Raw genomic sequence first — 21,902 nt, 5'->3', positions numbered from 1 at the left:
TCAGCAAGCTAAGAAGTAATAATACTGGTTAGTTATGTTCCTGAATGATCAACTCAGATCTGGGCCCCAGCAGCTGTTTTACTGTAAAATACCCGTTTTCCCTTTGAATTACTGGAATTAACTAAACACTGCACAGCTCTTTTAAGGTCAGGCAAGCTCCCACGGAGGCTGCTCAGGGCGCAGATAGATGAAAGTCAACTTTTAACTTCCAGCTCTTTGAGGGCCCTCCTTTTCATGTAGGGGTCCTGGGTGGTTAGTTTCACTTCAGCCTGCAGACAGACACTATCTTTGTATCGGCGGCTCTCCGCGGTGTTTTTGTGAGGAGCAAAACAACCCCGATCCTGGATCAGCATCCCGGATTTCCTTCACACCGCGTCGTAAAAGGAGTCGCTACGGCGGTGTCCAGAGAGGTGATGAGACTACAGACGCCTCACTCTGCTCTAAAATGTTCCTCTGTTTTGCTGATTATTTGGACCTCCCTTAAATATCAACCAAATGCATTACTCAGTTTAGAAGTTGCTTTTCAGTTTTAGTTTTAGAGACGGCCCGCTGTATAAATCCTGCATAAATCCCACTTGCTTATCTGATGTGGACGTAGAGTAGTAGTAGCAGATAATGATGTAGTGCACGATAAAGTGATGAGGTGGTGGTGGAGGTATAGTTGACGGGTTGCTTGGTAAAAAAATAAATGCTGTAAACACACAAAACGGAGCTTATTGTGATTAGTACCAGACCAGTCACTATGGTAACTGTGAGTCTCATCTGTGGAGACTAAACTGCAGTGAAAGCGACGCCCTCTCTTGCAGACTGGGAGGCAGTGTAGAGGTTGGAGTGATGCGTCTTCTGCAAACGGAGACGATCTGCGTGCTCGGCGCCGTGTTTACAGCGAACGGGGCTGCAGACTGCAGACTGGCCGGAGGAGACCGTGAACGTACCTGTGCATTAATCTGTCTAACTACGCCAGCCGTTCAGCTATCTATCGACGGAGGGGCATTAGATAATCAAAGGACCTGGCCTCAGCCTGAGCGGTGAGGTCAAACATCCCGTTTTTCCGTGGGCATGAAGGTGAATAACAGCTACCACAACAACGCGGTGTGTGTGTGTGCACGATGAGCGGCTGAGGAGGAGGAGGAGGAGGAGGAGAAAAAGAAGGAGGCTGCGGTCTGAACCCAGATTTTATCCTGGATATTTCGAAACAACCCCCGTGTCGTTCACATAGCGGGGCAGTGCATCGGTGTGATATGTTACCGTATGGCCCACGCCGCCTGTTCTCGCCCCAGTTGTAAGGGAGGTCTGACCCGTTTTTCTGCCTCCCGACCCGAGGATCCTCCTGCAGCGGGACGTTTTTTCCTCCAGATATGGAGCGTGAAGATGTGGATTACAGAGGAATCCCCACCGCTAGTTTAGCCGCAATGGTTTCATTATACACGTCAGTGCGGCGTCGTCCTCGGCAGGAATATAGAGAACTATGAACGCACATTTTCTGGCCAGGGTCAGGATAAATCGGTGATTTTTGGAGCACGGTTGGGACTCCCGTTAGGAAACGTGAGCGAGCTATCCTGCTAGCCTGTTTGTTGTAGCTATTAGCTCCATTAGCCGGCTAACAGCTAAAAGGGTGCTGGGTGGAGATTAAAAGGCGCTTTAATATTTCTGACCAGGTTCTGCCCACGTTTCCTTCCCCTTGCGGTATTTATTTGCAGGATTTGGGGGCTTTTCTCTTATCCAGGAATGAAGTCTCGAATGGAGAGGAGCCGCTTGACCTTGTTTTGGGGTCTGATGCTGGGTCTGTCGTCCTGCCTCCGGCCCGCCACCGCAGAGAGTAAGTAACGCTACTCCGCACTACTACACACCGGGAACACTTCATCCCCGGCTCCAGTAATGTTTAAATGTATGAAATGGTATTTATTAGAAGCAGACAAAAAGGAAAAACATCAAATACAACTACATGTGCATTGCATCTGTAGTGCGACACTATTCAAAAATGGAGACGACACTGTTTTCATGGCAATTTACACAAAATGATGCGTTTATGTGTCAGAATGTCAAATGAAAAAAAAAATACGGAGAATCAAAATAGTTATGAGATATCGGAATATTCTTTATATTACAAACATCTTGTGCACTTTTTTTTAAAGAACAGCGCAGTGTTATATAATTCTTCCTTGGTGGGAAAAACATTTCGAGGTTTCAAGTTTTTTTTTTTTTAGTTATACATTGTCATTCCAAAGCATGGAAATGAAAGGGAATGAAACTAAGTAGCAGGTCCAGCCACAGCACAAAAGCAACTAAGAGGATAAATAATAAATCTAACAAGATCAATAAACTAAGCAGTCTTAATAAACTAAACAATCTCAGATAAACTGAACAATCCCAAGCAAGGGCAAGAAACATTGGTGCTGTTGATGTAAAGAAGTTGGAAGTAACGGTACAGATACTGCACATAATAAACGGGTGTTGCATGTAGCCTGCTGTTGTTTTAGTTGTGGAATTCAGCTTCATGAAGCGATGAGACTGTTGGAAATCTAATTGTCATATTGCAGCCGGGTTTGCAGACACACCACAAACATGAGTCACTTTAAGCGTGTTTTGTTAAAATACATTACAGTGACTCAGCCAACGGAGAAAGTCAGTCAAGCTATATATATAAAAATATACATATACACACATTGTCAGCTCTGAGTCATAATGTGGTGAATCAGAATACACAAAAAAGTGGAAGGTATCTGTGATCTCGTCAGAAAACCCCGAAGTGAAACAGGATTGAAGAAATATATTGGGTGTATGTGTGTTGGGCTTCTCGTCCTCTGCATCCAAAAATGGGATGTTCTTAATTTCATGTTGGAATGAGAAAAACATGTTCAGGTCTTTATAGTGTGTAAAAGATTAAAATACAAAAGACAATGTGCCCAAAGTCCCTTGACACAATATTGACCTAAGCAGAGTTATTTCAACACAAACATAACTGTCAAATCTAGACATCTATTTGGTGTGTGTCGGCCCTCTTTGCAAAAGGGCTGTCATTTTTAATAATGCTTCCTCAAAGGAGTGACCTCTGTTTGTCCAGACGCGTCACTGTGCTGTTTTTTGCAGGACACAGCCATTTATTCTCTTTTCCAAAATAAATGTGAGAATACCTTGACCTTGGAAGTATTTTTTATTTATTTATTTATTTTTTTTTTTTTTGAGGCCAGACAGCTGCAGCGGCACTGATCAGGCCCAGCAACAACCTCCCATTAAGCAAATGATTGGAAACACAAGGGCTGAGATTATGGGTTGTAGCGTGCTGGTTTATCTTTGAACTAAAACTTTACTCCTTTTAGAAGTGTGACTGAACTTTAAGAAGCTCCAAATGTCCCCTCCGTAGGTAACTCAGAGCAGACTTTCTAGTGACTGACCATGGAACCGCGTTGAACCTTACTGCTCCTCTAAACCCTATAAACCTTCGCATTTGATTCATTTAAAAGCCGCTATATTTATTCCACATTTCTTTTTTTTTTTTTTTTTTTGCACTGCCATGTGAAATGCTAAACTGTAAACTAGCCTTCCTGTTTCATCCCATTCATCGTGACATGTTGGGGAGGTGTGGGTTAGGGGGTTGAACCAGGGTCTGGGTTTTAAAATAGAACAAGCCAAAGTACATTCACAAGCAAAACAGACTAAGTTCTGTTGATTGGAAAGAGTGAGGAGCTTGTGAACTGTGTGTTATGGGGTTTACTGTTAGCACCAGCGGTCACGGGACAAACCGGGGAGCAGCGGAGAGGTTCTCCCATCGAAATCCTACATTTATTCTCACTCTAGTGTGGAGCTGTCTAAAGGTTCCTTGTGTGGCTAAACTTTGCACATTCCTGCTGGTTTACTGTATCAGCTGGGACTAAAGGGCAGCTGGCAGGTTTGGGTTAACCAGGTTCAACCCTGCTGCTGCTGCAGACACAGTTTTTCAGATCAAGTTTAATCTGTCAAGAGTGTTTTTTTTTTTTTTCTTTCTTTCTAGAGATGCCCAGCGCATTTCTTCTCACTTTGCCTCTCATGTGGAAAAGTATTTATGAATACGTTTGCTCCCTTGGGCAGTCTGTCACTAAGAGGATGGAAATGAGGAGTAAACAGACTTGCTGCAGTCTAGTGGCAGCGGATGAGGCACCAGCTTAGGTGGCGTATTGCTCTCTGTTGCTTGTCTTATGGGGCTTCCAGTGGATTTCCTCTGATTGTGTGTGGACAGTCTGGGTGCTGCAGCCAGCAAGGGAAAGGTTATCAAAAGTAAACATGTGATCGGGATTCTCATCAAAGCTGCAGAGATAGGCTTGTGTACTCAGCTGTTTAAAATGTGTCAGTGTGGAAGGCGAGGGAGGGGGGAAGTCGTTAAGCTGCTACACCTGCTATTGGTATTTTCACTTAACCGGTGCACCGGCTGTACATTTCGATCAGGAAGTTGTGTTTAGTAATTTCCCAAGCGTGGTCACGAGCAGTTCCCATGAAGGATGGCCATGCTGGCGCTGCAGCGAGGCCACAGAGGGTGAGGCGTCGGGGACTGCGGTGATGTAACGCCACCAGGCAGTGTGTCTTTTTTCAGGCCAGGGTGTTGGGAGTGTATTAACAGGTATGCAGCTCTGTGAGGGCCACTGACAAGTAGATTATAGAGGAGGACATAACCACCATACCAGTGCACTGCCTTAAATCACACGCCATGAAAAGCTCCCAGACATTCTCTCGAGACGACTTAAACGCTCTGTGTTTTTCGTCATGTGAGAACCAAATTATCTCCAAGTGAAATGACATGCAAAGAAAGAAAATGCCAAAAAAATTACATTCACACCCTAATGTGTATTTCTGTATATGCTGTCCCCCACTACTACTTTATTGTATTGAAGAGATGCTACTATCAGTATGTCTACATGCACATGAAAAACAAAAACAAAAAACAAATTATCGCCTTAATCCGACTCTAACTGGACAACTTATGCACATGTAAACTCCTTATGGCACTAAGGCACCCAGATAATGCGATTGGAAATCAGTGTCGTATACGCCTCCACAACTGCTGCGCTGGCGTATGACCCCGGAACTAAAACATCCAAGAAAGCCGGTCGCAGAAGAAGAAGTTGGTATGAGAACATCCTGAGGAATAGCTTGCATTGTATTTGCACCACAAGTAGCGCACTCATTGCATAAAAAAGCTGTACTATTCTCCATCTTGTTATTTGAAATGCCGGTCTGCCCCATGAACAACTTCAGTTGTTTAGTATATGATGAAATCGGTCAGCCGGAAAGGGGCCGTATTAACCCACTGAAAAGACACATATCGCCACCTAGCGTGGTGGAGGAGGAGGAGGACATGTTCCCACCAGTTATTCAGTTTTCTCCGTTGCATGTAAACTAGGACAAGGACCGCATTCAGCAAGTCGAATTGTGGGCGTAGCTCGATTAAGCTGTGCATGTAAACGCACTGTATCACTCGTATCCTTATCTAGGAATAAAGTGTAAGTGTGAAGTTACTGCATTTTGTAATCTCCTGAGCCACAGTTGAGCTAAGTTGATCTGGGTGCCAAGGCACATAGGACGCGCTTATGAAAAAAGGCCAAAAGAAACTTTAATTCACCAATATGAACGTCACAAAGTTTCTGAGTGCTAGTGGGAATATTACTACTTATGTATTTGATTAAAGGGCTATTGGGTTTCATGACTAAAGAAATCATGATTTTGTTACATGTCACAGAGACATGGAATAAAACACACAAGCTGATAGACAATGTTCTTAACCACAACATTAATTTTTCATTTAAATATACATTTAGTAGTTCTAATACAAAGGTAAATGATTAATAGTTGTACAAACTATGGTATTGTGTTATTGAAACTTGGCAGTGTTTTATGTCATGCTATGCCAGCAGACTGTATTGAGGGGTTTGGGAAACATTTCCATTGCCTGCAGAAAGATTCATGGTGTTCCTTTGGAATTAAACTTTGTTCCACCACTATGGAAATTTGTCTCTGAAAAAACTCAAAAACAGATTTTGGTATCGGCAGTACCTCCATTTACTGGTGTTATGTATATACAATCAACATCGGTTCCCTTTCACTTGAATTTGTAGTACTTTCTAACATTATTTACTTCCCTAAATCTGCAATAGGCACCCTAATCTTATAAAATGTCATAATTAAGAAAACAATAGATTTATTTGCTGGGAATGCATTATATGTCTCTCTCCTTGTGACATTCACACAGTAAAACTTTTATGTATCCGCATCAAAGTAGTACTGGGACAACCTAGCTGGTTGGTGTGAGTTTTCCATGACTCACTGCCCTCCGGCTTTTGAAGTCTAAACCCTCCTCACAGTGTTGTGCGATAATGGCCTCCATGTTTCTGTGGGTGCTGCCAGGGCTTCAGGCTACGTATTGTTTTAGAGCACATCACCAAGGTGGGAGTAAAAGCTGGGAAGGCAAACATTCTTCATATCGTCACCAATCATGACAATCACGCTTTGCCACGTTTCCCGATGTGGGTTCAGATTATCCACAGGCCGCACAGTATCCAGTACGTCTGTCCAGTAAGTCTTTGAAATAGACAAGTTCTTTGTCTAAAAGAAGTTACAGTAATCTTCTTAAGAGACTTAAAAGAAGACAAATGGGAACAAATTTATTTGAACATAAAAGTACACAAATCCATGGTTTTGGCCTTTGTAAACATCAGAATGCAGACAGCTGTCCTTTGTTGTCTGCACTTTTGATCAAAAGCCAAAATATTTCACTTTTGCCCTTGGCAAATCTTGAATTCAGTAGATCGTAGTGGATGAAACCACCACAGATGGTGACTTCTGTAGGGGGCGCTACACTGTAATTACATGGTCTGCTCATCCGGGTTAGCAGCCGGGCTCCAGGGATGGAACTGTTTGTTAGCCAGTCCCTTTGGTTTTGATTGAACAACTATTGGATTAGCATCACATTCAACATCTCCAGAGGATAAGTCCTACTGATTTATGTAATCCGCCGCCTCACCTCAGTTGCACTTGAAAATACAGTAATAACTTTAGCCAACAGCCATGAGGACACATTGGGACAAATGCGACTCAGATCACCTCCAAATGTAGCCGAGGATCCAATCTCTCAAATGCGATCTCAGTGTGTCCCGTCTGTGTTTCCATCAGAACTTTAAGCTTGTCACTTGTGATTGGACTCCCCTGGACGAATAATGGCAATGCAAAGTCTGAACAGGGCCACAGACTCCGCTGCAGATTTAACTCGCTGAATTGTCTGGAAAGTCGTTGACAATGGTCCAACGAGTGCCACCTTTGTGGGACACGCTGGCATAACTAGGGCCATAGATTCTCATTCTGTTGGCTGAAGCTGGCTTTTCTAGTTCAGTTCATCCATATTAAAATGAACCAACATTCATAGTTCCCCGGGCACAAATAGGTTAAATTTCTTCTCCTTTGGTCAGCTTGGATCTATTCTCTTTCTGTTGAATTCTTCCTACTATCAGTTTTCAGCTCCTGATCACTGTCTCCTCCCACACCAAATGAACGGTATACTACAGTACTAAAAATCACTTGGTTCAGTTGGAAACAGCACTCTTATTTGTTCACAGATCTTTTTAAAACATTCATGCGAACTGACTTCAGCAGTATCTGCGTTGTTTGAATTGCCAGTTGCTATGTGTGGGGATTGTTATCGCTCGTGACAGCTAACAACCCTCTCATTCCCACTCTTCAGTCCCAAGCAGAAACGCTCAGTTTACCAAAACACGAGCGCATTTTTTGAAGATTCTGCTGCATCTAGACGCAACACTCAGCAACGTTTGGTTAACTTTTGTGGCGTTGAGTGAAATATGTTGGATGGGTTTCCACGACAGCTTCCCACAGATTCATGCCTGCGGATTTCCTGACTTTTAATGCAGCACCAACAACAGTTTAACATTGTAATTTGTTTGCTTTGGCTTTAAATACCAGCAAAACTAGTGACTTTAGTTTCTGCCAAATGGCAAATGTAAGAACAGTAAAAGACATATATAAAATATTGGACATGGTGAACAAATACCGTACAAGGACGTTAGCATTAGCATTTTTAGCATATCAACATGATGATACTAGGTTTTCTGTCCTCAGCTGCTGCTGGGCTGTTGATTCTTATTTCTTGAGGAGTGATGTTGCTGGAGGGCTTGTGAAAGTCCTCCATCATTAGTTATTAGTTATAGGTATTTTGTCACACACACACGCTGTATTTCATAAACTCAGTTTGTACAACAGCCTTTGAAGTTGTTGTCCAATATTAAAAAAAAAAGCAGTACAGAAAAATGCAATAGTCACATCAGTGACAAAAGTAATGACGGCCCTAAAAGCAAAATAATCAAAACTGTAGTGCACTGTTAACCTAAGCTTGAATCGAAGCTGACTCAAGTGTTTACTCTGTCATGCCGCGTTAAGTTGCCTTTGAAAGTGAGAGCCGCAAGGCAAACATGCTCAAGCCATGAGTGTACTGTCAATATTTAAAAATATGAGACAAACCTCTATAAGCATCACTTTTTCAGGAATGGAAGACATTGTACTGTGGAATCGTTGCATTTTGCACTATTTATTCTGTGGGTCAGTACATTGTGAAGTGTTCAGATTATTTTTAAGAATAGTTTGCTTTGAAAACGATGGATGATGTCCCCTCACTCCTTTTGTTTTGTTTTTTTTCCCTCTCCAGTTTGTGGTCCCAGCATCGACATTGGCAATGACATCAGTGAATTCAGACGTCTGGAGAACTGCACAGTGGTGGAGGGCTACTTGCAGATTCTCCTCATTGGTGACAAAAACAACAACGCCAACCAGGAAATCTTCCGCTCCCTCAGCTTCCCCAAGCTGACCATGATCACTGACTACCTGCTGCTGTTCAGGGTGTCCGGCCTGGACAGCCTCAGCACGCTCTTCCCCAACCTCACCGTCATCCGCGGCCGCAACCTCTTTTACAATTACGCCATGGTGATCTTTGAGATGACCAGCCTGAAGGACATCGGCCTGTACAACCTGAGGAACATCACTCGGGGCGCCATTCGCATCGAGAAGAACCCCGAGCTCTGCTACCTGGACTCCATAGACTGGTCCCTCATCATGGACGCAGAGTTCAACAACTACATCGCCGGGAACAAGCAGTCCAAGGAGTGCAGCGACGTTTGCCCGGGGATCATGGGGAACAACCCTCAGTGCAGAAAGACCATGTTCAACAACAACTACAACTACCGCTGCTGGAATTCCAATCATTGCCAGAGAGGTAAGCAGAATGTCACATATGATAGCTCATCCGGGATTTAAAGTGCAGCCTTTGGCCTGGTTTGCGTATTTGGGAATGTGATGAACAGATCTGCAGCTGATCCCTGTTACCTGTCACTTCAGCTGTTGTGTTTTGACTCCGAGGAATGAGGGAAGTTAGGAGATGCCGCCATGCATGACTGACCTGTCTGCAGAAACTTTGATATATCTCTGGTGTTTACATGAGATCAGCGCCAGTCCAGACTAGATATTTGCCACATCCCATTACTTTGTTTTCTGTGTTTTTTTTCTTTTGATTAGAGTATTTTACTCTCCGTTATATCGTTCTGTTGATCCGTCTGTGTTTATTCTGTGTAGTCACACGTATGAATTTCTCTTAGCTCATATATTCAGGTGACATGTGTCGGTTCAGTTCACTTGTTTTCACCTACCTAAACAAACCAAATTAAAGTAGTAAAGACTCCAGAGCTTAATTAAACTGCACCGAGTTCAACGGGTGTGAATGCGGCCTTTAATTTTGTGTTTACGACCGCAGCGTTTTAGATGACTTGTTTTGCTAGTGCTTTTCAGACAATGTGTTTTGGCTGACTGAGTGTGTGTTTGTGTGTGTGCGTGCGTGCGTGTGTGTGTGTGTGTGTCTGGCTGAATTGTTTCCCCCGGTGACTGGCGCCTTGCTGCAGACTCAGCATGTTGATGTTTTCAGTCTTGTGACATGGAACTGTGGCGGGATTGGCCTGGATTGCATGCGTGTCTGTGCACACACGGGGTCATCGTCATCTTCATCAAACACGCAGCTCAGACACTCACGCACGCAAATAAGCAAATAATAGGGATGCACATATGCCTGACGGGGACACACACACACTCAAACGTCTGGCCTGCTTTGTGGGTTGTCGGAGTGACAGCGGGTGGACGTGCTGGGAAAGAAATCAGGAGGTGGAACATGTTAGAAGAGGATGTGCTCGACGGATGGATGTTGAAAACATTTTCTCTTGTGTGTAGCATATGGAGAGTTCACCATGAAACCTAACGACCTCTCCTCTGCCCCAGACTCACGGAGGGGAATTTAACCAGTCGTCATGTGGTGAATACACCGCGAGCTCTATCTACAGTTGTGTCTTCACAAAGTGGAAGGCCATGCTGCTTCCACCTGCTGCACCGTGAACCCCACCGCTTTTTGTCTATGTGTCCGTTACACAAGCAGACATTGGGAGGCTGCACGGAAACAGAAAGTTTCTCCCGATAAAAGGCCACATTTCTGTCTCCGCTCTGTTGAGACTACGCGCGGCGCAGGCGGATATTGAAGGACGCGAAGTGGATTTTGATGTTATTTTTAAATAGCCCACGAACACTACTGCCGCTAAGACGCTGTTTTCACTCCTGCAAGTACCGGCGCTGGGGCCACATTCCTCTAGTTTACAGCCGTGTGACGTCAGAGCCGAGCACACAAGCGCACACACAGACCTCTGCCCCTCTATATACTATTGGCTAACTGGTGCCAGCACAGTTAAAGTCGTGTCTGGGTGAAAAGTCTTTTTTTAAATTACCGCTATCCCAAGACATGGCATGTCCAGATAATTTCACCACACTCACCCCAAAGCCTCTGGGTTTGCAGCTCGTCTCCCGGTGATATTTCAGAACCCGACTAGCTGAGCAGATGAGACACTTTTAGGCATGACTTGTGTGTTTGTCCTCAGTTGCCATCTTCCTACATGTTTTGTTAAGTCAGTTTTAAGCAGACTAAATATAGGAGAAGAGGAGAATGACCCCGTGAAGGTGCACGAGCGCTCTACCAGGCTCCAGAGGGAGTGTGCCAGCCAGGGCAAATGGGCCATCAGTTGCTGCTGGTGTTGCCTTAAAACAGAATTGATCTCAGACAGCATGAGCTCTACCGCTCTCACTGCAGAGACTGCATTGTTGTGCTATTTATTAGGCAGTTTATTGGAGGAGTCTGGCGGTAGTAAAGCCAGGCTTCATTAAAGCGTGGAAGGCCGATAGCTGGAGTTGTTCAGCTGGCTGACCAAACGGTACTCAGTGGGGCTGACGAACCACCAAAATAGGCATAACTTCTACCATAAATCACTCAGACTTTTATTGAAACCTTTTCTCTTTTCGTTCAGTTCTGGAACACAAAATAACAGGAAGCAGCAGCGATGAATCTAACTAGCAAACTGGTCGGACAAAACTCGCCCTAACAGCACAGATACTTTCCCATCGCCGTAATTGCGAGTGACATCCGAATAATTGTCACATTTCTCGCAAATTTACACAATCACTGTATCGGATTGTGTGTTGTGCGCATTCCTCAAGTGGTTGTCCGATCTATATTTACACTTGTAACTGATATCTTTAACAAACCAAGGCTTTCTGATAAAGTAAAAGGCTGCCATATCTTGTAATCAATTATCGATTATATTCTGAATATGCGATAATCTTTTAGTTAACCCCAAAAAAAAAACCCCCATGAACAAAAGTCCCTTTTTAAATTTCAACATAATCACAATGACTTCAGTAACATAATATATACGAACGAGGACCCATTTCAAACTTTAACTGAGTGATATCATTCATCACAAAGTTCAGATTTATTTGGTGTGAACCTAATCAGGAAATATGTTGTTTTACATTCATATTTTATATTCTGTCATTAATCAGCATACATACTCAGTGTTGTGAGTGAGATTTAACTTTAATGGCGAGCGCTGATTGTAATTGGAAACACACTTTTTTTTTATTTATCTGCTCAAGACATTAACATTATTATAAATGACACCCTGTAAAGGAAAAAGCACCATAAGTGATGTCATGTTTGTTCATTAGTAATGAGAACATTTTTAAAATATTCGGCCCCTCTGCTGTGAACTAACTAAACGTATAAACAAGAATAATAAAAAATTATCGACGTCCTCATATTAAGTTATGCACTTCCTCAATTATCACCGTTGTCTTCATTTACCTTATTACTACAGACTGCTTCTAGCGCAGTTATGGTGCGTATGGAATCTACCAGGGTTTAATAATATGAGCATTGGGCAGGTTTCGTCAGGATGGAAAATATGTGTCATTCCCCCAAGTCATGACGCACACGCAACAAACAGCTGTTCTTGGTTCTGATACAGCGGTAGGGATCCACGAGAGACAGACACTGTTAGAATATTCTACCGTGCATCAAATGATCTAAGTGTTTATTTCCAAAACTGAAATTGGAACAAAAGTACTGGCTGGGCACCCATGTGGTGATCATGTGGTGGTCATTTTAATGCCTGGTGTAAAAGCTGGAAACTTGCACATGGATTGCCCAGCTCGGGTGTAATTAGGACGTTTGTTTCAGGTCCCGCTGCTATGATTCAGTTTTAAAACTTGCCCAGATGAAGGGTTTGTTTCATTTTGGATATTGGAAAACCAAACCAAATTGCCGTATTAGTGTTAAATGTTAAGTTTTATTCGTTTTTATTTAGTCGCACTTAGCTGCTACCATTACTCTGTTGTTAATGAACTGGCAGAGCTTAAATGTGCCAGCGACTCAAAGGGAACAATCACATTAACTCAGTGTATATCCCGGGCATATCCAGATGTTGTTTGCTTGGTTTTATACCAGTGAAAGCAAACTGTTATCGTGATAGTCGGTAGTCTCCTGCGATAACGCCCGGTATCAAGCTTCAGTAATCTTATCTCTGATGCATTGTTTAAATGTGTGCCTTGCTCACAGGCCCTCTGCTGCTGTGCTGGCACGAGCGTCAAGTCCATGCTCTGAGACATTTCCAGACCCAGCCATTCATCTAATCGATATATGACATAAAGGAAAAGTGCGGACCCTGCTTTCATTGGGTTTATATAAAGGACGTGCTTTCAGCCTGAACTCATTCATAAAACTGTTACAGGGAAAATAAAGTTCAAAGCCTTGTTATTTCTCTGGGAAAGTTTTGCAGCGCTGGTGGCGGGGGCCGCATTCTCCCGCGTTTGCTTCCCTCATTTGCTTCTTGGAATCGGGTTTGGGTGTTTTGTCTCGTTCATAACTCGTAGACTTCTTCCAAAGAATAGCCATGTCCGTGCATGCTGTGAAGCGAACACGGTGTTTTACTCCCCCCCAAACACAGCACCCACACACACACACACACACACACACACACACACTCACACGCTCACACGCTGAACAGCATGGGGGATGTTTTTCCGGTGCTTTGTATGGTCTGAAGAGATGAAAGCAGATCATTAAAGTACAAAGTAGGTCTTCTGGGATTTACTGGAAGGAATTTTTTGTCTTTTGTTAACCCCTGGCTGAAGGGATTACACATTAAACTAGAAGGATTGTCTTCTGGGCTGTGGTTCAGCCTGCCGCTAGCTTAATTTGACGTACCTGACACGTCAGTGTTTGTACGTCTCTATTCACAGGCATTTTGCTGGTTCCTGATTAGGCAGCGGACTTCGTGCAACGCTAAAGAAAGTTTGGACAGGTTCAGGTTTATTTATGACAAATTAAAAAGCATTTTCTGAACTTATTGGAAGACTGACGTTGGCGACTTCTAGTGGTTGAATTTTTTTTTAAAAAAAAGACCCCGACATACAGCAGTGCACCCAATTTCGTTTTTGGGGTTTTTGGACTGGGTCGGTAAGGGCTGGGAGAGAAGATCTAATTTCCTCAGATCAGATTTTCCACTGCCAAGTCTCAGAATACCTGTGTGAAATGTCTGCTTGTTTAGTTTGATATTGTTTGAAAAATAAAACCAGCTGACGGAATGAAGTCTGTTTCACTTTAATTGTAAAAGCATTTGGAGTTCACAGTTTAACTGAGACATACACTCTGTATTGACTCACAGCCCTTAGTTACACAATAGATTTCAGCTTCAGTTTTAATTGTTATTTGAAGATGTAAAACAAAAACATGTTCCCTTAGTTCCCACGTACAATAGCTTAATAGTTTAATCTATGGTGCAACTAATTTTAGAAATGAAAGGTTAATTAAACCAAATCACACAGATAAACTCAACAAGTGTATCAGTAACACAATGGAAACTTTACTACATATTGCTACAGTGACCATGTTACTTCTAAATCTAGAAATACACATTGTTTTTTTGAATGAGAGACTGACCGGGACATGGGGCTGGGTTGTTATATTGTCTGATGTCTCCTCATTGTCAATACACTGTACTATTTACTACATAGGCCTACTGCTAATGAGATCAGAGAATACTGACAAGGTGATTTGTCAAGTTTTATTTTCCCTTCAGTAGATTTGGGGAATCAACAAATTATCTATAATCAGCGATAGAATCGATAGAATCAGCTAATCTATCGTTCATTTTCTTTAAAATCTCCATTAGCAACGTTGGAACACGCAGTTATGCCTGGTGATAAAGACAAACGCTGTATCGCTGCGTTGCCTTGACATGTGCTGTTTTACTCCTCTATCTGTACATCTACTGTGCACTATCGTCTATCAAATATAGAGCGATCCCAGCCAACCAGAAGGTCTGGTTATACCACCTCTGTGGTGGTACTGTAAAATACACTGGTGTGGTTTTTCTTTTTTTCTTTGGTGAAAAATGCAAATTGTTGAGGCTGAATGCATATCTGCAGCATCTGCGAAATTGTGCGTGATAGCTGACATGTAGGAAACACACTATCAGTTGTCTAGCATTAAAACACGCTTCCGCATGTGTGTGAAAGAGAGATAAAGAGAGTGAGTTATGGACTCCCGTCCCCTCTGGTTATCTGGTTGCTTTTGGATGCGGTAGATCTGTTGTGGATTGAGTGAGTGTTTCTCTGGATCTCAGTATGAAGCAGTTTCTAAAAACACAGCTTTTCTAATAATTCCGGCTTATTTTTTCAACCTAACGGCTCGGTGTTGAAGCTTCGTCGTTTGGATCGATGGCGTTTCTGCGTAAACCGTAGTACTTTTCTTGCTTTTGAACAGACCTGCTATGAGAGTGACCTGTTGTGAGGTGCGCTCAGGTGTTGTTGCAGCTGGCCCCCGCACCACAGAATTCTTGTAACCGTGCCACTGGCTCGTAATGCTCAGTGGACGCGCTGGAAGTGCGAGTGTGTGAGTGGATCCATCTCTGCAATCCATCCGTGCGGGAAGACACGGATTCCCGGACGCCACAAAAATCTGTGTAGGGCGATCGCTGCAGTTGGTAAACAAAAGACATTCGGTAGAAAACTGGAAAAACCGCTGGCGTGTTTGAATAACATACCGTCTGTTACCTCCTGTAGAGTTCCAGCATTGTAATATCTCAGCAGCGACGCCTTCAACCTATGAAAAGCCTGCAGCGAGTCAAAGCCGCCTCAGGTGCGACCATAAAAGATTTCGGTGGCGTGTTGAATTCATAGTTGGTTTGCACAATGACCAGTGTGTCAAGCATAAAGGCGACTCAACGGTGTTTGAAGTTAAATGACTTGTTGAGTGTCTATATAACTACTGCATGGCCTATGCCTCTGGACATAGATACAACAGTATTTGAGAGCAAGGCGCTCCATACAGCAGTAGTAGCAGTCTACTTACTGACACAAAAAAGAACATAACTCATTATGTTGTGTATACAGAGTATTCACAGAGGTACCCCTGAATTTTCGGAGTGAATCAAAGTAAAAGAAAAAGTCCGTCTCAGCAGATAAGTCATTTCATCTCGGCAACCTAACTTGCTTGACCCTGCGCTTAGGGCTTAAGGAAGCCCAGTTACTCCTAGTTCCTGCTGATGTCCATCTAATCTCTGCTATGATTAGCACCCTACCATCATGTACTGAGCACAGACACCCACTCTCACTAATCTGGAGGTAAACAACAAGGCGTGGGGCCATTTGATTATTTGTGGCGGAATTCCTAAGTTGAAACTGAATGAGAAGGGTCCCCCCAGTCTTAAATTTATGCTACAAAGATGCCACTATGTACTAATATTAAGGAGCTATAAGTCTGAGTTTTGGCAAACCATGTGCATTTCTGTTTCAAACCCAAAAACTAAATCAGGTCCCGTCTTATGGTTTCACAACAGAGTCTTTAAGTGGCCGTTGGCACCCACTCATGCAGAAGCTGAGCTTGTTTGACAACATGTAACGATTAGACTTGTTTTTGTATTTTTCACTTCTGTGATGGCATGTTGAACACATGTTTTCTCATGTTTAATTTTGTTATAGGTTTGTACGGTGCAGTCAAAACCAGTGCGACAGAGAAGGACTTTTCTTTTTCCTTGTTTGGATGAGAATCGCAGCATCTACAGCTACAGCTATTATAATGGGATGAATCAATGAATGCAACCTGTCAGAACTGATGTGGCTCTTTTACACCTGCCTGGTTGTAATTGCCATACCATGTAACTATAATTGCAAGAGAATTTATCAAAAGAAACTTGCATTGCCCACACATGACCTTGCTGCTTAGATCTATTTTTAGGTGGTTCCGCTGCAATATATATAGATCACCATGTTCGCTAGTAGCAGTTACTGTATCCAGCCCTTTGCCTCTAAATCCAGGCTTTGAAATGGCCAACCAGAGTCTCTTATTCGATGCTTTCTTGTTTTTGAAGCAGCAAAATGTTATGGGCTGAAAATATACCCAAACATGTTTTTTTCTGTCTTCTGAGAATGGCACTAATATCTTCATTGTGTTTACCTACAGCAGGCAGCGTAGTAAAGGTTGTCATTTATTGCCACAACAGAAATCACAACGTCCGATGACACGCAACTACTCATGCACCCCTTACCCTGACCCAGAACCCGGAGGCTGGTAATTATAGGGGCTGCTTTGTAAACCAGGCACATCCATGACTGCTTTTAGTGAACAGTCACACCCATGCCTGGAATTCCTGGAAGAGAACATTACTGGTTTGGTTGTGTTGGAGTGCCTACTGTAATTATGTGGCCTTTAATTGTGCTCTGTTAACACCATCAAGATTGGGATGAGCTGTGACCAGGGACTTGGGTGAATCTCCTGTTTGTGGATCTGAAGCTGGTTGGATTTGGACGGAATAGTTTGTTTTGCTACAAAAGGTTTTTCCCTCTACAGTGACCACAGTCAGTCAGACAAATACTGACAAATCTAGTGACAAATCTTGTAGTGGCTCAACATTTTTCTGCATTTTTTAGGAATATGAAGAACATGTATAAAATCACACAATGCTTAATATATACTGATCAGGCATAACATTATGACCAACGACAGGTGATGTGAATAACACAGGTTATCTCTTCATCATGGCCCCTGTTAGTGGGCGGGATGAAATAGGCAGTAAATGAACATTAGCTTAAGAATTTGAGCAAGTTTGACAGAGGCCAAAATTGTGATGGCTAGATGACTGGATCAAAGCATCTCTAAAACTGCAGTTTTTGTGGGGTGTTCCTGGTCTGCACTGGTCAGTATTTAAAGTTGTACAAGGAAGGAACAGTGGTGAACCGGCGGCAGGGTCATGAGCGGCCAAGGCTCAGTGATTCATGTGGGTAGCGAAGACTGGCCCATGTGGTACGATCAGACAGATGATTGGGATGTGGATGTTACTTGGACACGTACCACCTACCTAACCATTGTTGAAGACCGTGTACACCCTTTAATGGAAACAGTATTCTCTGATGGCTCTGGCCCCTTTCAGCAGGACCATGCACCCTGCCACAAGGCAGATTTGGTTCAGGAATGGTTTGAGGTGTTAACTTGACCTTCAAGTTCCCCAGATTTTGATCTAATAGAGCGTCCGTGGGATGAGCTGGGCAAACTTGTCCAATCTATGGAGGCTCCCCTTCGCAATTTACGGGACTTAAAGGATCTGCTGCTAAAATCTTGGTGGAGTCCATGCCTCGACGGCCCAAGACTGCTCTGACCAACAAAATATTATGGAGGTGGTCATAATGTTTTGCCTGATTTGTATAGAGTAGTGTTAAGTGGGGGATTGTGGTGCAAACAAACATTTTGTTTGTTCTAACATGTTGGAGAGGACCTCACAGAGACACTAAATAATCTGTATAGCAGTATTTATTGACACAGGCCTCACTAGAAAATCTCCAACCATTTTGGTTCTGAACAACAAGTACCTGCCGACCTGCACCCTTCCAGTCTAGCACATAATTAACCAATAGTAAAAAGTGGAAAAACTGTCTTCAAGTGTAGTTTCTCTGACTTGTTGTTTCACCTCCGATCATGCCACTCATGGTGCTGCATGTTTGGCTTCAGCCAAACGGTCTCCGCTCATCAGGGGATGTCGTGTTAATATGCAAATCATTCAGGCCTTGAATTGTGGTGGTGATGAGTTGGGCAGCATGTTTTAAGAAGCTCACTGTAGGTACAGCAAGCACAGCTGCTACAAGGTGAATGGGAATCTTATACTCTGCCTCCTTCATCCTTTCCATCAAATTCCAGAGATATTTCTGTCTTCCCTCGGCAAGCAAACACACAAACACAAAGACTCAGGAATGTAGACAACTCCTTCAGATGCTGCATGTTTGTGTGTGTGTGTCTGTGTGTGTGTGTGTGTCTGTGTGTGTTGTTTTTTGGGGAGGTAGGGGTGTGAATGGGTCTTTATGTACCTACTAATTAAATGGACACTTTTAGACTCACAGTGATGTAAGTTTTTGGAGTTTAGACTAGATTCAGAACTCCTTCAAAACCAACATGCGGTGGACACTGACTCTGTCGATGATTTGCCCACTTTTCCCAAACTACAGAATGAATAACTGAATTAGTTGTAGCCGTTGTTCAACTTCATACTTACGATAACAATATACGATTTCCACCGATTAAGGGGCAGGAAAAGTAGCGAAGAAGCTCACAGGTCGTGTTTACTGAAAAGACTCGCGATCCATCGGTGGTTGAGGACTGTGTCCTCCGCTTACTGCGGTTTGACATTTTCCTACAATGAGGCATATTGTTCGGAGGATACACACTGTTTACTTTGCACGGCCACAGATTACATGCTAGGATGTCAGCTTATTTGCTTGCGTGTCATCAATTATCCATAAATCTGATTTATGACCATGGCCAGTTCACAAATTGGGACGTTATGACCTGTAGCCGAGCCCTAGGTTTGATGTCGCGTATAACACGCACGTCCTCAATGCCATCTCCAAGCCACACACAAAGACACACAAAGACAGCTTTCTGCATTCTTCTGTCTGCATCGTATTAGCAAATTTCGTCTCTTTGAGCAGAAACATTAGATTGTGTCTCATTTCGTAATGTGTTTGAACCCTCGTTCTTGTCCCACCACACACTGTGAACAGATACTTGAAAGGGTGGCAGACTCTGGGATAAGGCGAAATCCCTTGTGCCTAAGGTTTCAGCAGTCCCGTCGTTAGACCTAGACGTAACTGTCAGAAGTGACAGACTCTCATTGTTCCCATTGTTATTTCTGCAACTCTCACCGTCCCTCTGGGTCTGTAGCCTTTGTAATATCGGTCCTAATCTTAACTTATCATGGAGCTGCAGGTGTCAAATAAACAGCTAATGTGATAGCTCCTGGTAAACCTTATCCACCCTGTTATTGTGTGGCCTCTGTGGAGTCTCTGGTTGGGGTATTTGATTAGTCTTGTCTTTTCCAGGTCAGTCAACAAAGGGACGCCAGGAATTTCTTTTGTCTGTAGTTGTCCTGTAATGTCATTTGATCCAACAGATGTTTGTCCCCAACAAGTTCCACAAGGTTGACCGTCGGCTCTGTTTAGACTCGCTTTAACGCGTTTTTCTGATGTTGCTTTGACTTTTGGGTATTTGCGAGGAATATGATTATGATTTGCTCTGTCAACAATCCTTGTTTCTCTTAACGTTTTTTTTAAAGCATTATTTAAATACCGATCATTTTTCCACAGTGACTGCACATATCACGTTCTCAGTCTGGCTGTCCTCCTTTGTGGAACAGAGATTATCAAAGTATCAAATTCTGTCTGCAAGGACAAGTGCACTGAACATTCACAAGACTATGGAGAAAAAATGAGGGAAAGTTTTTTTTTTTTTTGGGGTGGGGTGGATGAATGCTACTGTAATGATTTTCCACAATTGTACAATCCCACCTTGACAGAGAATAAACGGCCACCCTTGTGTCTGCTAAGCCTCAAAACTAGGCTTCCTGGTTCATATTTCATTGTGTCACCAGTACCCCGTACCAACATGCCCACAGTAACTCTTTCAGGTGTTCTAGCATAGCAATCTGCAACCAAATATTTAGGCCTCTGCTTCGCCCCATTTCTCGTAACACGTACCGTAAGAAACCCTGCAGGATTAACTCGTTGAGCCCTCTATTTATCCCAGCTGTTTATGGAACACTTTTATATCTGTGTAAACTGCTCGTCCATTGATTTTTAGCTGTTTACTGCAAACATTCATTTATTACTTTTATCTAATCTTTTCCTCAGCTCATCTTTTCATTTTATGCAGATATTTAGTAGGGATGCACCAGTATTGATGCCAGTATCGGGTGTCAGCCCGCACTGTACTGCTACTACTACTACTACTACTACTTGTATACATGTTTATAAAACGCACCTGATGCCACTTAACAACATAATGTTGACCTCTTGCTAGTTCAGTGCAGACGGCAGGTGGTAGGTAGGTGCTGGTTAGCTGGTTGTTAAAGGAGATCTGTTGATTGGACCTGAGATAGTTGGACATTTCAAGCCGGTTGCTTTCACACCCTGTTTGCTGTTTAGAAGCCACTAGCGTTTCCCCATAGGTTGGTTGGTTTGGGCTGATGGTGAGCACAGCACTTGCACTTCGTCCGCAGGGATTCATTTGCGGTGACCCGCGAACTGATACAACTACAAATTATAAGCCTATAATTATTTAATGATGCAGCGACTGTGCCCCTTCTCAGCCAAATCTATGCTCAGTCAGACTTAACATGTTATTTATACACGGATGGACACATGGCACATGGACCACAGAACAACAATAAATGCCAGCGCACATGCGCTCTGCGGTTGGTTTGGAGTTTGCATCATATCAAAAGTTGAGCATTAGCAAAGAGTTTTGTCTCCATGGCCTTGTGAACAAAAACTTTCCCCGTTCCCAGGGAAATGAAGAAGTAGCCCTTGGGGGATCTAAACCTGCCCTAGACAATCACAAAATACAAAATTTAAGAAAACCCCCCCCCCACACATTTACAATATACATTTCATCCACAGTTTCATGGGCCAGTCTACCTTGACGTGATGTGGCCACATTAAAGGCAGTGGGCTCTTTCTGTGTGAGAGCATGTTCAGTTATTTATCTCTCACAGGAATGATTGCCCCCGTCTGAACACACTGTAATTATCAACAGGAAGCTTCAGACCACACATCTCCGGGGAGGGGTGGGGGTGGGGGAAATCCAGCCACCTGTACTTCTTGTTGCACCAATTTACACAGATCAGCCACAAGATTAAAACCACTGACAGGAGAAGTAAATAACATTGATCATCTTGTGGCAGTTCACTGTTCTGCTGGGAAACTTTTAGACCTGGCATTCATGTGGTTGTTACTCAGAAATGCGCCACCCACCTAGATCAGACCAGGAACCCCCACCCCATGGTAATGAGACTGCGTGATGGCAGCAGCCTGACACAGACGCACACAGAGCACAGTTTAGGAGCAAGAGCACAAGGTGTTGACATGGCCTCTAAATTCACCAGGTCCCAAACTGGTGGGATGCACTGGAACAAGCCTGATCCACAGAGGCCCCTCCACCCACAACCCATAGGCCCCCCACT

The 21,902-nt window shown here is 43.4% G+C and overlaps 1 protein-coding gene across 1 annotated transcript in view; it reads left to right on the top strand.

The window, feature by feature from the left end:
- The first annotated feature begins 822 nt into the window (after nt 1-822).
- Nucleotides 823-21,902, top strand: part of igf1rb (insulin-like growth factor 1b receptor) — a 46,045-nt gene continuing 24,965 nt past the window's right edge. The window contains exons 1-2 of the mRNA XM_047580513.1: nt 823-1,819; nt 8,681-9,244. Of these exons, the coding sequence (XP_047436469.1) occupies nt 1,729-1,819; nt 8,681-9,244 (655 nt within the window). The 5' untranslated portion in view covers nt 823-1,728. The remainder of the gene's footprint in view (nt 1,820-8,680; nt 9,245-21,902) is intronic.

Source organism: Mugil cephalus, chromosome 3 (genome assembly GCF_022458985.1).
Source record: "Mugil cephalus isolate CIBA_MC_2020 chromosome 3, CIBA_Mcephalus_1.1, whole genome shotgun sequence".
In the NCBI taxonomy this organism is placed as follows: domain Eukaryota; kingdom Metazoa; phylum Chordata; class Actinopteri; order Mugiliformes; family Mugilidae; genus Mugil; species Mugil cephalus.
Note: the sequence above shows the minus strand (reverse complement) of the source record. Positions and strands in the feature narration are given on the sequence as shown.